At 45.5% G+C, this 20,464-nt stretch overlaps 1 protein-coding gene across 4 annotated transcripts in view; it reads right to left on the bottom strand.

Annotated features, from left to right (window-relative positions):
* The window catches only part of TSPAN4 (tetraspanin 4), a 405,186-nt gene that overhangs the window by 6,412 nt on the left and 378,310 nt on the right, over nucleotides 1–20,464 (bottom strand). For all 4 annotated transcript variants that reach the window (XM_071761611.1, XM_071761610.1, XM_071761612.1 and 1 more), the window contains one exon: nucleotides 3,933–4,034. In XM_071761611.1, the coding sequence (XP_071617712.1) occupies nucleotides 3,933–4,034 (102 nt within the window). The remainder of the gene's footprint in view (nucleotides 1–3,932; nucleotides 4,035–20,464) is intronic.

The following is a 20,464-nucleotide window of genomic DNA, read 5'->3' as shown; positions in this document are numbered from 1 at the left end:
ACGTCTGACAGACCAAGGAGAGGCAGCCCAGGTTTTGTAGTTAAGGGCTCACTCACTAATTGGGGCTCAAGAATTGAGGACAATTGTTCCCCTGGAGCCTCTGGAGCAGAATGTGGCTTGGGTTGAGACTCCAGAGAGTAAAACTCCTGCTAAGCCAGGAGCTGGAAGTAGGAGGGGCTGTGGTTGGACACACACAGATCCTGATGACTCCTGGTCCTGCTGGCAGATGAGGCAGTGCCAGCTGTGGGGGAAAGGGATAAGGAAAGATCACAGGTAAAAGAGAATGGAGCAGCATGAGGATCATGCTGGGAGAAATGATGCTGGGAAGGGTAGGAGGAGATGTCATCCCTTTGGAAGAGGTTAAGTGGTGGGGTTCAGCAGTGTGGGATGCAGACCCCCAAGGGAGATGAGGTGACAAAGCCAGCAGAGCACTGAGACCATGGGGACCAGAGAGTGCATCAGCAAGAGAGCAAAGCAGTGCTGGATACAGCCCCAGGGAGCAGGGCACTGACCCATGGCAGCAGCTCCAGGAGGCAAGAACTGAGCCCCAGCAGCACTGAGACTGAAGGGGTGAGCACTTCAGATTCAGCAGAGAGGGAGAGCTGGGAGCCAGAAAGATGGATAAGCTGAGAGCTCAGTAAATTCAGGTATTTCATTAGGGAGGCCCAAGTAGAGAGGAGGGAATGTGAGAATGATTTGGGGTCATTTGGGGTAACAAGCAGCTGACTGATCCTCTATGCATGAAGCTGGATCATGGAATCATTAAGGATCATCAGGTCAACACCAGCCAACCAAAACATCTCCTCAATGGCACCACATGTTTTTTAACCACCTCCAAGGACTCCACCACTTCCATTGGCAGCCCAAAACACGACCTGACCACTCTTCCTGGACATAAATTTTTCCTAATATCCAATCTGACCCTCCCCAGGGGTAACAAGGCCATTCCTATCTCCAGCTACATGGGAGACCAACACTCAGATCACTCCAACCTTCTTTCCAGGTAACTGTAGAGAGCAGGAAGGTCTTTCCTCAGCCTTCACCAAAGTTTGTGCTGCTGAGGGTTGTTTTTTTTTCCCAGCCAAGCAGCTCTGAGGTCTCTGTGCTGTATCTGTGGAATGCACCACTGCTCCCATAGCTCTGGGAGTGCTGCTGCTCCAGTGTGGTAACTGATGTTAAACACAGGTTTCTATCTTAGTGCAACAGAAATGTCAGGAGTTGGATTTTTGTCTGGATTTTACAAGCAATCCCAGTATTGAGGGCTAAGTAGGCCTTATTTTATTTGCCAAATTCCTGCAAAATCAGCCAGGCTGAGATAGGGTTCAAAAAAATAAATACCCACATCTTTGTTGCAGACAAGATTTTAGCAATTCCTGGCTTTCCAGTTTTGTGACAGAGAACTAGGGATGGTGTAGGGTGCATTTATATATCTTTTCCCCCCATCACAGGGAATAAGGCAGTTTTATTCTAAAATCATGTTTAATGGGTGGTTTGGATTATTTCACCAGCAATGCCCAAGTGTGGTTTGATCTAACAGAATCTGAGGCAGAGGGAGAGAGGTCACATTTTGTTCTCAGTTACAGTGGTCTAAAGAGATACAAAAGGCATGAAACAGCAGCTGAATCTGCTCACTTTGGTGAAGCTGCTGTGTTTTCTGCACACCTCTCAGATTACTGTCTGCTTGGTTTGAAGGAGACGTGTTCAAATATTGATCACAAAGATGCTGGGGATGAAGCAACATTTTAAAAATTTATGCCTATTTCTCATTTCCTGATGATCTCCACCTGTAACTTCAGCCAGTCCTGCTTGGTAAGGAGAGTAATGCAGCTCAGGGTAACTTACATCCTCAACTCTTAGAATTTTAGTCATGTTTAAAGTCACTTTGTATGCCTTTGTAGTCTTAGGTCACAACACAAAAGCCACCTCCTTGTGTTCCTGCTCTTTTTAAGTTTTAAAACACCACTGGGAAAGGCTGTGAGCTTGGGTAGCTGAAGGTATTAAAAAGACATTAATAAAATGTTCTAATTTGCAACAGTTCCCTGATCTGGAGGCTTAATATTGACTGCAAAACAAGCCTGGTCTTTTCCTCTAACGTGGAATGCAGCTCAACTCCCTTCTCAGTCCTCTGAATGTCTCAGTTATGGCCCAAACCCCACAGACCCAAACCCACAGACCCAAACCCCACAATGGGTCTGCTGGACCTGATTTTTCCTTTGTTCCCAGTTACTGTAGAATTCTGGTAAAAAGCAGAAAGGCTTCAGAAAAGAAAGTCCCCTGAAAGAGGTGCTGAGGTCTTTCAGACTTGCAGGAGATACCCAATAATCACCACCCAAAAATCCTCTGTGCACACTGGGCATCCCTACTACCAGTTAAATCTCCCCTCTGGTTTCCCACCAGCCAGTCCCCCAGAAGTGAAATGCCACCTCAGTGTACTTTTATTCCTGGAAAAAAAAAAAATCTGCTTTTTTAATCAAAGTTGATATGCACAGATTTATTTAGTGAGGTCAGGGTGGGGATGGACTCTGTCCCAGCTCACAGGAGAAACCAAGATCCCTCAGGTCTGAGCCCACTGCTATAACCCCAGTGCCATCCCAGCTCTGTGAAACACTTGTGAAAAAAAAAAAAAAAAAAAAAAAAAAAGGAGTGTGAAAGCAGAGAGGACAAGGGAGAAGGAATCATTATGATTTCTGTTTTTCACATGTCATGGGGTTCTTTTGAGGCTGCTGTTTTCCAGCCATAGCCCCCAGCTGAACTGCTGCTGTCTCCTCTTAGAAAAGTCAGTGCTGAGCCATTGTGCTCAGGGGTTAATTCTGGGGTTTTCTGGAGAGCTGTCATTAGGAGCTGGAATGCAAACAGTGAGCCTGGGCCTGGGGCTTTCCCTTCAGAAAGGAAAGGCCCAATCCTCCTGTCAGTGCTTAGACTCTCTGATAAGGGATGTAAGGGATAACCACTATTACTGACCAAAAAAACCCAAACCCAAACCTGGCATTTACATAGTGCTATTCATCTGCAAAGTGTTTTACATAATTAACCATGCTGGGGTTTTCTTCACTGCAATGGTCTATTCCTAAATAGTTTTAAAGATACACCTGAAAATCAATTTTGCAGAGCAGTAAAAGCAGAGCTGCAGGAGGCCTTTGCTTTCCTCCTCAGTGCCCAGCACAGGGAGCACAGAAACTTCAACACTGCCAAGCCAGCACTTGGTGATTTCATAGCTGCTGTGTTTGAAAAAAGTGATGTACCAGGACTTGTGAGATGGCACAAGTCTGTTGTCTTCTAAGCTCCTATAAACTACCTAATATTACTTTAATCTGAAACTTCTAATACACTCTCCAAGCTATAACAGGTTTCAGGGTCAAAGCAATAAGATTCTGGAGCATATCTGTAGCCTGACACAGACCCCGGAGTCCTGCCTCAAACCCACACTTGTCACTCAACAAAACTGTTTCTTTTAGTCAAAAACCCTTGGTGTGAATTCAGTGGAAAAGAATCCACCATCCCCTGCACAGTGGCATCCTCCAGTCACATACCAGTATCTTGAGCTGGATAAATTGTTACAGACTCCTTTCCTTTCAAAAAGAAAGTTTTTCTCCTTGCTCTGTTTTTAAGGACTGCAATCACACCATCACTTCATCTTCTCCTGGTTATCTAAAGCTTGAACATTTCCTGTCTGACTGTCTCCTTCACCCTCCACACAGCACAGAACTATAACAACACAATATGATTTTTAACAAGAAATAAGTGTTGTTAGTCAAAGGATAAATAAATAAATGTGACCATTTGTTACAAAAACCAGCTTTAGGTGCTAATGTTCTGATTGGGTAGGAGAAAGAGATTGGCTTGGGTTTGGGAGATTGGTTTGGGAAGTTTAATTAGGATCCCACCCAGAAGCAGAGAGTAAAGAGAAAGGAAGCAAAAAAGCTGATCCTTACATCTGTCTGGATGATGCTCCAGGCATTGGTCAGCCCAATGTTGCCATCTGTCCCATAGAGGTGAAGCCCTTTCTTCAGATCCCGCTGAGCATATTTGTCAATCTAAAAACAACAAGAAAAGACACAAAACTTGCTGAGTACCACATTTCTGACCCAAAGTGCATGAAGGAGAGATATGTTGGACAACAGTCTTGATCTGAAATGAATAAGGGGGTTACCAATATTTCCCAAAGCCTCTCCCCATTGGAGCTGGTACCCATTACACCCACACTTTGTAAGGAATAGTGGTGATGTTTTCCATCCAGAACATCTTTTTCCTTCTGACTTTAACCACCAAACTACTACAGAAAGGCTGGATTCAGGTTAACCACTTGCAGCTGAGGCCCACATATGAAAACATCCACCCACAGCATCTCCTTTTACCTTAATATCTTCAGCTGTGACCAGGTGCCCCTCAGCATCTTTGTGTGCTGCCTGGGAGCTCATGTTCTACTCCTGCTCTGAGTTCTGTGGGTTTTATCAGCAAGGGTACCCCAGCAGGAGGGACCCAGTTATATAGACTGAAGCAGCAGAGAATATCCAAAATTCAGGATAGACAGGATTTAATAGTTCAGTTATTAAATTCAGCTGTTCTTAAATAAATTATTTTTGGTTGATTTAATGAAACCACAAGTCCTGCTGGAGAGGGTTTTACAATTGAAGTTGGTGCTTACTTGTTGAGAATCTGCTGGTAAAGAATCTACAGAATCAAGCAAACCCAGCAAAGGAAGCCCATAATAAATGGTTTGGCCTGATTTTTCTGTTGTAGATGAGAAGCACCAGATAGTGCTGCTCCAACACCCCAGGGCATCCCCCCTCCCCTGGGCTCCTGTCAGTGTCAGTGCTTGGTTTGACATCACAGGCACAGAGCAAGAAGGGTGAGCAGACCTCTCCCATTTTCTTTTCCATCCATCTGCCATAATTCTGACTGCAATATACAGAGTCACTCTGAGATCTTTCTGCTGCTACAGCCAAAAAAGAAAAGCAAAATTTAATTCACAGCTTGCTGAATGGGGACAGTCCCAGTTGATACCCACTCTGTTCCATACTGGACAAGAGACTGAAATGACTCTGAAATGAATTAACCACTGTTCATTTTGAGATACCAGGGGGAACAAAGGTAATCTGCTTCCACCATACACTTGGATTTTCTTTCTGCTTTGTTGACTCAGAATTTTTTTCATTTGCTCCTGGAAAAAGACACAGGGGTAAAGCATCCTCCACAGTGTAAAAGGGGACTTTTCAACCCACTACCTCTTAATTATCATGGGATAAAGTCACTCAACAATATGACTCCCCAAAAAACTGTGACCTTGAAAGTTCATCCTGTCCCAGAAATCTGCTGCATGTGCAGAGGGCTGTGTTTTGGTTCTTTTTTTCCTTCCCTCCCCAGACATTCAGCACCATCAGGCTGAGCCACTAACAGAAGAATTTTGGGAGAATCCAGGGGAGACGCAGAACTCGATCCCAGCACCAGTGCAGTGCTCCAGCAGGACAATCCCTGCTGCCAGAGCTCCCAGACTGCCCTTCTTACTGCAAATCTTCATGTCCACTTTGAGATTAATAATGACAACAATTTAATAACTCATGAGCAACATTTACAAAGCACTTAAAAATTAAGCAAGTTATTTTGTTAGGCCATGTGTGCTGTGGAGATGGCATTCAGGGCCTTCAGAAGATGCAGTAACAAGCAGCTTGCTAAGGCAGGTGACAGCAAGTCCTCTCTCCTCAAAAAAAAATTAACTTCATTCTCCTGCACAAAAAAAAAGGTCATGGCCTTTCTCCTGGGAATATTGGCAACAGCAGCAAAGGCAGCCAGGAGGGTGCTGGGCTGCACCCAGGGCATCAGCAGCAGAGACACAGAAGGCTGGGAGGAAATGCAGCATGCATGGAGAGACCAAACAAGAATTACTTCTAAAATCTTCCAAATTACACAGACACATTCTTACCCACAAAGAGCACTCAGAGACAACAGAGTTTTGTAACTGTTTGTAATAGTTACTCCCTGCCTGATAGATGAAAATCATCAGCTGTGCTTCAAGATGTGTAACTTGATTTTTCTAGCAGCTGCAGACATGGCAGATTGGAAGTGGATCCCCCACCTGGGTAGAGAGCAGCCTTGTGGAGAGGGCCATGGGGGGCCTGGTGGACAAGAGGCTCAAGATGGGCAAAGAGGGAGCTGCAGAGGCAGCCAGGAGGGTGCTGGGCTGCACCCAGGGCATCACCAGCAGAGACACAGAAATCATCCTCCCCTTCTGCTCCCTGCTTGCCAGACCACACCTGGAGTTCTGGCTCCAGTTTTGGTCCCTGCTGTACAAAAAGGATGTGGAGAGGCTGGAGAGGGTCCAGAGAAGAGCCCCGAGGATGATCAGAGGAGTGGAGCACCAGGCATACGAGGAGAGGCTGAGAAGACTGGGGCTGTTCAGCTTGGGGAAGGGGAGACCTTCTGACCATGTTCTGTGCTTCAAGGGGCTACAAAGCAGAGGGAGACTCCCAATTCCCAAGGAGTCCATGGACAGGACAAGGGGCAATGGGCACAAGGTGCTCCTGGGCAGATTCCCACTGGACACCAGAGGAAAATGTTTCACTCTGAGGGGAAGGGGTGGATTCCCCCACTTTGGGAAGTTTGAAGTCTCAGCTCGATGGGTGCTGAGGCAGCTCAGATCAACAATAATATGAGAAGGGTTGGAGCAGGGGATCCCTGAGGTCCCTTCCAGCCTGGGATTCCATGATTTTCATATTTCAGAATCTGAGGAAGCAGCAGAGCATTACCCAGAAAAAAAGAGGCACTATGTGAGCAGTTCTCTCACTGCTGCTTCAAAAAGCTCCAACCTGAAGCCAGGCACACTGTATTACTCATTTTAACAAGAAAGTGCCTGTTTGAATCTTGCCTGGGCAGGGTACAACCTTTTCATAATCTCATAGCACCTCTGTGTCTCGTTTCCTTTCTCTCCCATCTCTCTGCAGGTTGCAGCTTTGCAGGAGGCACAGACGTGCTGTGAAGCCACCTCCAGATTTTTGTATTTTTTTGCTCCATGTCCAGTGCCATGGGGAGTTCCCTGGGGAGCTCAGACAGCCCCCCACGGCCACGCAGAGCTTGATCTGTGTGACTGCAAGCGGAGCATTTGACACTGTTCTGCTCTCTTCCTGACGGATCTCCTGACCCACTGTGCTCTCAGGAGTGCCCAGCTCTGAAAAGCAGCTGCTTGAAAACCTCTTTTCACGGAGCTGTTTGAAGGAACAAGCTTCATTCCTGCCTGGAAAGCTGCAGGAATTCCTGGAGCTGAGTCTGGGAAAGGAAGGGAGGAAGGGACAGGAGGGTTTGGGCTTTGGGCTCTGCCACCTGTGTCTGCAGCTGAGCCTTCAGTACCAACTCCTGCACAGGCTGGGGGTTATTTTTTATTAATGTTTTATTATTTATATTTATTTAATGGTTTTTAATAATGTCTTATTCATTATTAACCACTTTCGACTCAGAAGTGGCACAGATCACATGTGCCCTTACATGTCACATATTTAATATCAAATGATATTAAATATAATCATTCCTCTGATTCAGGCTGTGAGTTCAGGGTCTGTCTGCAGCCCTGGGAAAAGGGCACTGAACTCTGCTTGGACCACCTGTGTACAAGTTGGTACTTATCAATATATTATATAAATATAATAATTGATATAAATCAATTTTCAATCAATATAATAATCGATAATAAATATCAACATATTACATAAATATAAATATAAATATAAATATAAATATAAATATAAATATAAATATAAATATAAATATAAATATAAATATAAATATAAATATAAATATAGATGGGTACATATATATAAGATGGGTATTTATTTTTTTTTTACCCCAGTTGAAACACTGCTTGAAGCTCTAGACAGAGGCTTCCTTCTGGCTTTAAGCAGGGAGGGGTAAGTAAACTCCAACATCTCTTTGTGCAGGATAGCTGGGGAATGCTCCTCCGGGTCATCCTGATTCCACAAGTTTGTTTCTTCCTCAAAATATTTTTAGAATAGCAGGAATTTTCAGCATGCCTTCATTGTAATTGTATATTTGATTAAAATGAAAACTCATAAAACTCCTGCAGCTGTCTTCCCTGTCTCCAAGTTTTTCAGAAAATTATCTTTCAGAAAATGGAATGGTGAACAGCACAGTGATTCATCCCAACTCCTGACAAATGAGCCCCCCCTGCACTCCCCAATTTGTCACCTTCCTGTCTCTGTCTGTTGCAAAACAGGGACTGCAAGTATCAGACATTCTGCAGCTGGAACCTGCTGCATTTTCCCTTTGTTCATTCAGGACCTGGATGAGGGGCTGGGGTGTACCCACAACATATATTATATATATTTATATTTATATTTATATTTATATTTATATTTATATTTATATTTATATTTATATTTATATTTATATTATTTTTATTATCTATATTCATCTTTATATTTATATTTATATTACTTATATAATTTAAATTATTTATTATATTTATATTTATATTTATATTTATATTATTTATATTTATATAAAGTCCCTATCACCATATTGACAAACATTCCTTGGAGCCACTCTGACAGCAGAGGTAAGAATAGGAGTCAGCCTGTAGTACCTCAGCACTTCTGTTTCCAACTAATTTAAAAAAAAAAAAAAAAAAAAAAAGCCACAAGACTTTCCCTGGTGACTCAGAGCTGGGAGGGTGGCTGCCACCCCAGGGGGCTGGGCTGCTCTCCATGGGATCTGGAGAGGCTGGAGAGCTGGGCAAAAGGAACCTCAGCAAGTTCAGGAAGGACAAAGGGAGAGTCCTGCACCTGAGGAGGAAAAACCCCAACCACAGCAGGGATGGAGTGGAGAGAGGACAGGGCACTGAAAAATCTTATTCAGTAAACCCCAAAACTCTCAAATCTTACTGCCAGTTCCCTCCTGTATCCAAGGCAATAATCCCAAATCCTAAAGCAAATACTAAAGGTATAATTTAACCCTCAGTGCTTTACATTGTATATTTTAAAGTAAAGGATACTTCAATTTATAACCCCAACCACCAGGACAGATTAAGGGGCCTCCTGCTGGGAAGCAGCTCCATGGAGAAAGCCCCTGGAGTCCTCATGGACAGGGAATTCTCCCTGGGTCAGCAACGTGCCCTTAGGGACAAGAGGGACAGTGGTGTCCTGGGGACATCAGGAAAAGGGTGTCCTGCAGATCCAGGGAGGTTCTGCTCCCCCTCTGCTCTGCTCTGCCCTGGGGAGACCACACCTGGAATCCTGGATCCAGTCTGGGGCTCCCCAGCTCAGGAGAGACTGGGATCTACTGGAGAGAGGCCAAGGGAGAGCTCCAGGGATGCTGGAGGGACCTGAGCATCTCTGCTGTGAGGAAAGGCTGAGGAACTGTTCAGCCTGGAGAAAAGAAGGTGAGAGGGGATCTTAGGGATGTCCAGAAACATCTGAGGGGTGGGGGGCAAGAGGAAGGGGCCAATCCCTTTTCAGTGGTGTCCAGTAACAGGACAAGGAATAATGGGTTGAGGCCAGAACATGGGAAGTTCCACCTCAACAGGAGAAACTTCTTTGCTGTGAGGGTGAGGGACCACCAGCACCACCAGATTTCAGCATTTTTCTCCTAGCAGAGGTCAAATGTGTCCTATTACTTAGGTCTGCCACTACTGCTACCCATGACTGCAAGAGAGCCCCTTCTTAGAGTGGGATATCCATATTCCTAGCACTTGATTTAAGGTAAGATCCTGTTCCCACCAAAATGAGCACAGATTCTTTCGCACTTATTTCTACTCATCTGGCTCTTAAATCTTTCATTTTCCTGTTAATAAGTTCCCCAAAAGCATATAATAACACTCTGTGCAGACAAGTCATGTGCAGAGTTTCAGGAAATGATGGAAATTCAGCATTTGAACTAGAGAAAAGAAAGAGCCAGGAGATACATCAGGACTGAAGGAAAACTGCCAGAGAGGTCAGGGAGAGTGGCTGCAAGCAGTGAGAGAATGGGCAGGGATCTCTCTGAGCCTCACCTCATCTACAGCTGTGACAAAATACCCCTTAAAAAAACCCCATAATCTTACTTAAGCCAGCTGGTAAATTCAGGCCAAATGAAAAAGTGGTTGCTTCTTGATCTGTATTTCCTGAAGACAGCTTCTTAACCTGTAGCACTCTGTGTGTGAGCCTGGTTTTAGTGTTTTTGTCCCCTCATTGCTTCAGAAATCTCAGCTCCCAGGCAGCCCTGGGGCTGGCAGCAGGCAGCAGCGTTCAAGAGGAGCTGTCAGACCCCCCCTTGCCTCCTGGAATAAACCAGCCCAGGAATAACTGAGGCCAAGGCAAACACTGTATCAGCAGCAACAAGAAAAATGCTGCTTAGCACAGACACACTGAAAGCACTGCATAAAAATTCTGTGCTGCCCAAACCCAGCAAGGCTCCTAATAATGTCCAGCTCTGTATTCCAGTGGGGGCTGCAGCCCTCTGCTCAGCTCCTTGGGATGCTCTGGCACATCCCTCCCTCTCTGCCTAAATGAAAGGCTCTGCAGTTTTCTCTCCTTACAGGTAGGGCAGGGAACAGAAGACATGTGCTGCTCCCTGAGAAGCCCAGTCCTGCAGTTTGGCTGCTGATGGGAAGGGCTTTTGAGCAAAACTTCAGGCAAACAAGCAAGCTGTACCTGTGCAGAACACAAGGGTTACAGATTTTAACAGCTACTGGGATGTAAGGCTTTGTCTCTTCACTATCAGTACAGTTTGAGTTTAATCCAGGTCCTTTCACTGTCCCAGCACACTGAGAAGGAAGGTGGCTTTGCTGTAATCCTCTTTTCAAGAAAGGCCAAAATAAAACCCTTGGGGAGAGCCTTACAAACTTCTTTGCAACTTGCTGACAGTGTGAGATGCCCCTGAGGTTCTGGCCCTGACTTTACACAAAGGGCAGAGGATGCCAGCAGCATCCCCAGCTCTCTTACCTGCAGGTAAATGCAGACTTTTAATTTCAAGCCTCAGTGCTTCCCTGCCACATCCTGAACAAAAATCCCACCCCACAAGTCCCCTAAACTGGACAAAGCCTCTCTCAGCAGTGATTCAATATTCCTGACCTTTCTGCTGATGGCATCCCCTACCTCTCTGCCCCTCCACCAGAACAAAAGGCTGTAAGGAAATGCACAATGTCCACTAGTTCCCCACTGGGGAACACTTTTCATTTAATGCCTTGATAATCATTCCCTACAAAGGGCAGGGAGTGGGAAATTCAATACAGATGGAAAGTGCCTCACCTGTAGGGGCATTTGTGGGAGCCTAAATGCCTGCTAAGACGAGAGCAGATGGAGTGTGTTTAAAATGAGATGTTCCTAAGCCTGGCTTAGAAGTGCTCTCCTCTCCACTGACATCTCCTTTGTATCATCTGCCTTTAAATTGAAATCCTGTAAGATGTCATTTAGGAGGGACACTGCTCATGGCTGGCAGTTAAGGGACAATATGCTGATTTTTTGTCAGTGTCACCTGTTTTGCACAGCTCTGCTGAGCTCTGTGGGATTCCCTCTTCCTCATTCCCTCCCCAGGTATGAAACAAGTGCAGGACCTCACATCTTTTTTTGGAATTGCTTTCTTAAACACAACAAAGCAGTCACTTGGTGATCTCTCTTTTCCTAGTTTGGCTGCCAGAGCCTACAGCAGGAATCAAACATTTTAGAGATCTCCCAAGCTTCACTAAGAGCTGAAATGCTGACTGGCTCCACCAGTGTTTGACAGCAGGAGAGATGCACTGGCTGTGTAACTTCAGAGCAAAACCAGGGAACAGAGGAACAGAAGAATGTAGGAAATGTTCTGGGAGTTGTTAGGAAAAGGAAGGTCTCAGAACCATGCTGGTTTGGGTCAGATGAAGTCAGAGCTTTCAGCTGTGCCACAGATTTCCCACATAGCCTTGGAAAGTCCCCGTTTCGCTTGTGTTTCAGTTTGTAGAACAGGAATAACCTGACTCAACTCATGCCATAATCCAGTATGAAAACCAAAGCCAAGCTGGGAGATGGAGCCTTCCTTGTACAGAGAGACAAGGGATGCAGTTTCTTATCTGAGAGGCTCAGTAATTCCTCTGGCACTGGGGGGGGGGCAAAACTGAGGCTGATCAGGAAGCCAACGAAGGACAAGTACATCTTGGATTGGGCTGGAGCTGGCAGCTGGTGAAACTGGAAGTGTCCCACTGAAGTGTCCCACTGGAAATGTCCCACCATGCCCTCTGACAAGAACAAACAAGATGCAAGAGTTTCTGTAACAAAACGAGAAAGTCATAGAACCTGGGCTTTTCAGCTCAGTTTTTCCAAGGTCCATGGTTTGTGCATACAATTAATTGCAGTCTCAAGGCAGTGCCCTCTGCCCACAAACACCAGCTTGTGCTCAAAAGGAAGTGTCAGGCACCAGACAGCTATCAAAATGCCAGTGGGTCCCAGCAGCAGCTTCAGTGCTCTCAGTTTTAAGCAGGAGCTCTCAGGTATCACAAGTCACTGGGATCTGCAACCCCAAACTTTTCATGCAAGAGCAAATTCACAATTTCAGAAAACTGCATCTTATTTCATCTAAAAGATTCCTCCCAAGTCCCAGGGAGAGTCATATCCCACTGTTCCATCCAAAGTGCCTGCTCAGCCTCCTGTGACTGCTGGTAGGAAGGAAAAGGATGCTTTTCTCTAGACAGAGACCACTGCCAGCTAATCAGTTTTTAGGCACAGCAGCTGATGAAGAGGAGGCAGCAGTGTGCCCAGGTGGCCAAGAAGGCCAATGGCATCCTGGGCTGGCTCAGGAACAGCGTGGCCAGCAGGTCCAGGGAAGGGATTCTGCCCCTGTGCTCAGCCCTGGGGAGGCCACAGCTTGAGTCCTGTGTCCAGTTCTGGGCCCCTCAGCTCAGGAAGGAGATTGAGGTGCTGGAGCAGGTCCAGAGAAGAGCAAGGAGGCTGGGAAGGAATCCAGCACAAGTCCTGTGAGGAAGGGCTGAGGGAGCTGGGGGTGTTGAGGCTGGAGAAGAGGAGGCTCAGGGGAGACCTCATCACTCTCTCCAACTCCCTGAAAGGAGGTTGGAGCCAGGGGGGGTCGGGCTCTGCTCCCAGGCAACTCTCAGCAAGACAAGAGGGCACAAGAGGTCTCAAGTTGTGCCAGGGGAGGTTTAGGTTGGACATGAGAAAGAATTTCTTTCTGGAGAGGGTGCTCAGCCATTGGAATGGGCTGCCCAGGGAAGGGGTGGATTCTCCATCCCTGGAGATATTTCCAAAGAGCCTGGATGTGGCACTCAGTGCCATGGGCTGGGAACCACGGGGGGAGTGGAGCAAGGGTTGGACTTGATGAGCTCTGAGGTCCCTTCCAACCCAGCCAATTCTGTGATTCTATGAATAACTTGTTTATCAAGTTCTCAAGTTTATTTAAATAAAGAACATTGTAAATATCTCCAAGTGCAGCTCTGTGCACTCCTTACTTGCATACAGAATGAAGGCAACAGCAGAGCTGACTGGTGATGGAAGAGGATCCATACCTCCAGCTCCCTGTTTAACATGGCATTTCCCAAGGAAACAGTCCTAGATTTCCTTAAAAAAAGAACTGAATCTGTTTCTTTTTAGTGAACCCAGGAATAAAAACTTTACATATGCATTCTTGGCTTGCTGCTTCATGCTTTAAACGGCTTTGAATGCTTCAGCAAACACAGAAAGGGCTGGGGAAAATTAGGCAAGTAAATCAAATCCATTTCACACACAAAAGGCTGACATTGCAAATAAAAACAATTCTTCTTGGGCATTATGCACTTTGAGTGAGAAAAACCCCACCAGCAGGTTTGGGGAATTTCAGGTGAGTGGCCACTGAAGTGCATGGGGTTTTTTTGACACACCTCATTATTTATACAGCAGTTGGGATACATCTTCCACTGGTCCCATAGAAGGAACCTTCTGCTTATTTGCAAATGACCTCTTCTTCAGATCATTAAGTTGGGAAAAAAAGATGCTCTCATCTTCAAGAGCAGTGACACAGCAAAATTGGGTGTGATCATGGCCTAACATCACCATTTCCTTCCCAGAATGAAACTCCCTTTGTTGTAGGTTTCCTCCAAAGATGACACACACAGAAGGGTTCCTGTGCCCTGCCACCAGCTCCTGCTCTCAGCAATGCTTCACACATCAGCTTTGTGTCCCCAGAGCCCTCATCTTCTGTCCCAGCCCTCCCACCCACTCAGATTTCTTTCCCCAGACATGGGCCTTTCCTGCACACCCCAGGAAATGGGTTTTTTGCCTTCACATTTAGTGTTTCCAGGACCAGACCCATGCCAGGGTGTAAGGGCTCCTCTGAGGTATGAGCATGGACACTGGATCCAGGCCAGCAGAAAAGGGAGATGCCCATTCTTTCAAAACCCATGCTTACACTGAAAATATTCCTAGGACATCTGTATTCAGCCTCTTGGCCTTTTTTTTTTTAAAAAAAAAAAAACCAAAAAAAAACCATACCAAAAAGCATGATCACTTTCATTTGTCCTCAACAACCATCACTGTAACCTCAGATAAGTAAATGGGGAAGGCTGCTAATTAACATGAGACATGCTGCTGAGCTGTTGTTTGCCAAGACACATGAAAGGTGGGTTCCACTTGTATTTCAAGTGCTAACAACCTGTTATCTCCATCTATACAGAAAACCAAACAAAAACCCCAAGCACCTGGGGATGCAGATGTCAATAGAGCCTGAGATCCAATTAGCTGCTACAAAGGCTTCAGCACCTGCAGAGGCAAATCAAAGCAGGGACACCAGGCACTTTCTGTGCAGGAACTAAGGGCCATTTGGTGATTTTATACCAGGCAGAACAGTGACATTGGACAAAGATTCTTCCACAGATGCTGTGAGCAGGGAAAGGGGAAGCCAGCAGTTTACTTACAGAGATGAAAGACTTGGCCATTTGCCCACCAAGCCATTTGCTGCAGCCATCCCATGGGATCAACCTTTGCTTCAGTTATTTACAACTCTCATTTCCTTAATTTAAAGGTGAATGAGAGAGCCTCCAAACAAGAGAGCACTGCTAAAATACCAGGGGAGAAGGGAGGGCAAATGCAAACCATACCCCCAACACTCCCACTGCGGGAAGAGGAGGTGAAGAAGAAGAAGATCCCCAAACCATGGCAGTCTGGGCTACCTGCAGAGCCATTTATTGGAGGAACTTGAGTTCATATCCTCTTAAATTCATGGCTTTGGTAGGAAAATACAAGCCAGTGGAGCTGTGGGAGTGGTGGTGGAGATGCTCTGCTGAACAGTGTCCTCAGCTCCTACCCGGCTGAGCTGAAAAGCAAGCTGGGGAAAGGGCTGTTTAAACCATGTCCTCAGGGAAAGGGATTTTCCTGATTCCTTACAACAAGGGGAGCAAATGTCTGCTAAGAAGCCATCTTTTTCTGTGCTGGCACCAATAAACTCATGAAAAACCAAACCAAAGGGTTAAAATCTCTGCCTAATGGAACTTGCATGGGAAGAGCAATTCTGTGGACACAGAGTGCAGAGGAAGTTGTGGCTTCCAGGATCCAGGGGATGTCAGTCCTTAAGGGAAAGTGAGATTTGCACACAGCCTGCTTTATTATTTATAAGAGATGCTTTCTCTGAAATTAACTCATCTTAAATAAATAATGCTTTGAAGAGAAATACCATTGTCCTTGGGGGGAGCAGAGCAGGAGGCAAAGTCAGGGTGAGTACAGCAAGCATCAGACCTGGCACGAGGTCATCTCTGCTCAGGCTGGAAGTGGGAGAGCTGCAGAATTCATGCTTAGAAAAAAAAAGCACAAATCACAGATCCGGGGAGGAAACAAGGAGCTTTGGAGGAACATCTGCAGACACTGAGCAAGACCATTGGAAGAGCTGTGTGGATTTGGTTTGAAGAAAATGGATCCCTCAGCACCAGAAAAGGTAATTATCTCTTTACCTATATTTTCCCCTGAAAAGACAGAACTTTCTTCAAGTGACAAAGACTTAAATTGATGGAGCTGCTCACATTTCTGGCACTGTCTCAGGGGTCTCCAGTGGCTACAACCACGTTTCTGTTGGGCCTTGTGCAAACTTGCAAACCATTCCCTCTCCAGGACATTTCTTGACACCGTGGGAGTTGTGACCTGCAGCAACTGGGTCACTGCTTTTAACCCTCAGGTACACTTCTCAGTGGAGAGATTATAAACTGGTAAATAAAATGTCTTGGAAAGCTAAAAGATCACAAAAGTGAACAACTGGCATTGAATGCTTCTGTTGTTCCAGTGAAACAGACAACTGCAGCCCCTCACTGCACTGCAAACAGATTTTATCACTAATGGGATGATTTGGGATTCAGTCACTGCAAATGAAGAAACTACAGGGAGGTTCCTGCCCATAATGACAGAAAACAAGCAATTGGGTGACCTGCCAGTCACACAAAATGCACATTTCCAACACCTCTCTGCTTCTCATTCTGTCAGAAAAGAGCCACATTTCTCACTGGATGTCACACAGGTTGCAGAAAGCAAGAGTTGTTTCCCCATATATTAACCAGGAATAAGTGATGGCCCTGCCCATGCAGGGGCTTGGAACTGGATGGTCTTTAAGGTCCCTTCCAACCCAAAGCATTCTGTGATTCTCTGACAGTACCCTCAGCGAGTGAGATGCTGGAGGACTCCAATTTCCATACATCAGGGATGTATATGTGATGTTTATTCACATAAAAAGTGGCATTTCCCAAGAGAGCAGCAGATGCCCTGCTAAATGGCAGAGGTGAGATGAAAGGATGGATTGGAAATCCTGCAGGAATTTCACCTCAAACCACTCCTGCTTTGGGAGCCCTCCTGACACCCAGAATGTGCAGCTGCAAACTGGCAGGAGGTTTGGCTGCCCTCCCAGACCCCAGCAGGGTGAGCAGACAGCATCTGGGGCAGATCCAGGGATGCTTCAGAGCACCCAGAGCACCTGCACATCCTGCAGATGGGGACACAGCACCTGAACACCTTGGTACCTGTGGCCCATTCATTCCCCATGGGCAATGAGTGGGGTCAGGAGAGGCCCAAGAGGTCTCAGCTCTTCAAGAACCTGGTGGGAGAACCACAGGAAGGGAAAGGACACTCAGGGATGGCAGCTGGAAAAGCCAACAAAAAGCAGCATCAAAAATGCAGACAGTGTTCATGTGAGCAGCAAGGGAACAACAGAGATGATGGTTTGAGCCTCCTGCCAACAACCAACCTGCTGGGAAGCACCTGAGGCTCACACCACCAGGAGCTGGACTAGAGGCAAGCAGACCCCCAGTGAAAGGGGCTGCCCAGGCCAGGGAGGAGATGAGTGCCATTCCAAACCCCAAGAAACCAAAATGTTGAGGGAATAGGAAGGTAAACAGGAGAACTGCTCCCTCTCAGCCTGCCTCCCTCACAGGAACTCAACAAGGTCACAGGGAACTGTCTACAGTAATCCAGACTCCAACAAACAACTGGGATGCTGGCCAGACCTTCTCCTTCAGCTGGCTACCACTTCTTATCAGTTCCAAGCACAAGCTGCATCTTTGGGAAGGATGGATGGATGGATGGATGGATGGATGGATGGATGGATAGAGGGATGGATGGATGGAGGGATGTATGTATGTATAGACGGATGGATGGATGCACCAGAATCCTTAAGGATCCATCTTCCAGGACCCTTAAGGATCCATCTTCACTGGACAAGCTCATCTTGACTTACCTGCCTGCCAGTCCCCTGAGGTCACTGCTAGATCTGGAAAGGCTGCTTTGGACAAAGACCTCTGGTTTCTTTAGGAGATCAAACTACAGTAATATTCACTTGGCTCAAACATGCAGCTCATGTCCAGAACTGCCTCTAAAAGTCTGCACACCATCTGAAGTTTACTGTAAATCAACCACAGCTCAACCTGTCCCTGCAGTCCACAAGCCTGAAGTATGGGCTGTGTGTCCTGTTACCAACCTGCTAACCCATCCCTTCTCTTTCACAAAACCTGAGGTCTTAAAGGCTTCCTATTTCTAAAGGATTTTTTTTTTATTAAAAAAAAAAGAAAGATTGGTTGTAATTTACAGCTATTCTGTGTTGAAGTCTTCTAAGAGAGGTGCTATTGTTTCAGCCAGGTCAGTGCTGGATCCAAGCATCCCTTCCAGAAATGGCATCAAGGTCCAGGAATTAATCCACACTTAATGTATTTTAAGAAGTAATATCTACAAAATAAGGAACACTACTAAAATAGGGGATTAATTCAGTGAGGTTTTTAAGGGGTTCTTGACTCAACGTTATTTGGTATTTTTTCTCACTGCTAGGGAAGGAAGTATAAAAATCCCTCCTAATGAAATTTTGTAGCTAATACACAAAACTTTCTGTGCATTGAACAGTCTGAGGAGATGGTTTGGCCTGCTTGGTTACAGAGCCTTGTGCTTCACCAGCCAAACACCAGAACAAGTGCTCAGTAAGAAATTTGTTGTGTCAAAAGAGCAAAGCGGCAACGACTCCAGTAGAGGAAAATCTCCAGAAATGACCAGGGCACAGACACCACACCATTCAGTGGCCTTGGAGGGCTTGAAGAAACTGCCCAAGTGACCACCACATAAAACAAATGTGCAAAATGCTCCTCTGAAGGGGAAATGTGTCAGTGCTCTGTCCCCAACCCAGAGAAGGATCCTGCAGAGCTCATCAGCACCAAAAAATCTGCAGGGCTGGAATGACAAGGACCACAACAGCACTACAGAAAAGCCTTGAGACAAAAACTTGGATTCCAATTGTTCTGAAAGTGCAAAAGCCACTTCCCTGTGGAGGTTTCACTGAGCAGCACTGATTTCTTTGGTGGCATCCCTGGTAACCACTGAGCTTCCAGATGGAGAAAGCATTGCAGTGCTCTGAGCATCCATCCTGCCAAAGGCAATGTCTGATCACACAGACAGGAAATTTGTAGATAAATAAATGTGCAACAGGCCACCTGATCTTGGAGTCAGGCTTGGAAAGAGTTGAAACCATAGAAATCAAAAGCAACAGATACTCAGGTTTTGCATAAAGCAGCTTTGCAGACACAAAAATGACACCCAGCATGCATGGAGTAAATGAGTCCTGGCAGCCTGGACTGAGAGGACTGAACAAGTTGCAATTACTAAACCTAAATGTTTATTAACCTAACTAAACCTAACTAATCCTACTTTTTCTGCAACATAAATGGGACAACAAAAACACAGGGCTGAAATTCCTCCCACCAAGACAGCTTATGCAGAGACATGGGGAAAATAAAATGAAAAATAACACTTTAACAAATTAGGAAAAAATAGTGAAAATATTAGAAAAACAGCTCTTTCACCCACCTGTGAAAGGGCTGGGTGTTCAGTGCATGGCTGTTTCACCAAAACTATGTGAGGGTGTAAAACCTGACAGTTTCTGAAACAAACTCTGCAGATGTTAAGGGATGCATCAAAATCGTGATGAAAAATTTCATTAACAGAGAGGAGAAGAATTTTTACTATCTATTTTTTCTCATTCTCAATCATTTTTATCCCTCCTGTTTGTTTCTCAGCTGCATTAGAAAGCTTTTTATTTACAGGTCTGTAAATCTGTACCTCCCATCCCCCAAATGGGAGACCAAGAGCATTCACAAACACCCTGACTACCACTCTGCTGCCACACAGCTCAGAAAGAAATCCTCACATCTAAATAAAATCTCTGGGCACAACTGTTACAGCAGGTGAAGTATTCCACACACAGCCCAAGGGGTTGGGGGTGTTGGTGTTGAAATAGTTTTGAATCTTTCTTGGATTTAGGGGAAAAGAAAGACAGGAGAGAATCAATGGGGTAACTGTGGTTCTTATTATTTGGGGTAGGTTTAGAGCTGTTTCCAAATTGCACTCAATAATCTGAATTTAGGGCAGGGAACTTCTCATTATTTTTCACAAATCAAAGTTCCTACACGAATGTCCTCCAAGCAACAGCCAATTCCCCCCATGGGTTTGTCTGCCTCCTGAAACTGGAAACCTGCATCAGGTGTCCTCTTCTGCACAGGCAAAGGGGATGCCAAAAGGGACACTTTAAACCTGTGCAAAGAACACCTTTTTATTCCTGCAGGATCATATCACCCACTGCCCTGCACACCAAGAGGAGAAAGCTACTGATGCAAGAGAGAAATTTCAATTTCCTTTGAAAAAGCAACAGTGCTTCCTACAGAACCACCTCTGGTTTGACCTGATCCATCATCCACAGAGGGGACAAAAGGCCACCCTTGGAATTACCTTGGCCATGTAGTTCTTAAATGTCAGAGAGAATTTCTCAGAAATCTAATTCATGATTTGCAGGCTTCATAAAGTTTTCACAAGTCATTTTAAACTTAAATCACATTTAACAAATCCATCATTTATTGACAGTAACATAAGGACTCCAATGCAGGGTGACTTGTGATGAAGTGAAAAAAAGAGGGAATGAGGGTGGAAAAAAGTGCTCCCTTCTGCTACAAAAGTCCATTTAGTCAGGGACAAAATTCAGACATGGGAAAAATCATTTTTTCTTTCCACCTGCTCAC

The sequence above is a fragment of the Heliangelus exortis genome, chromosome 18 (assembly GCF_036169615.1).
Source record: "Heliangelus exortis chromosome 18, bHelExo1.hap1, whole genome shotgun sequence".
Taxonomy (NCBI): Eukaryota; Metazoa; Chordata; class Aves; order Apodiformes; family Trochilidae; genus Heliangelus; species Heliangelus exortis.
The sequence above is the reverse complement of the archived record's forward strand: the minus strand, read 5'-3'. Positions and strand labels throughout refer to the sequence as shown.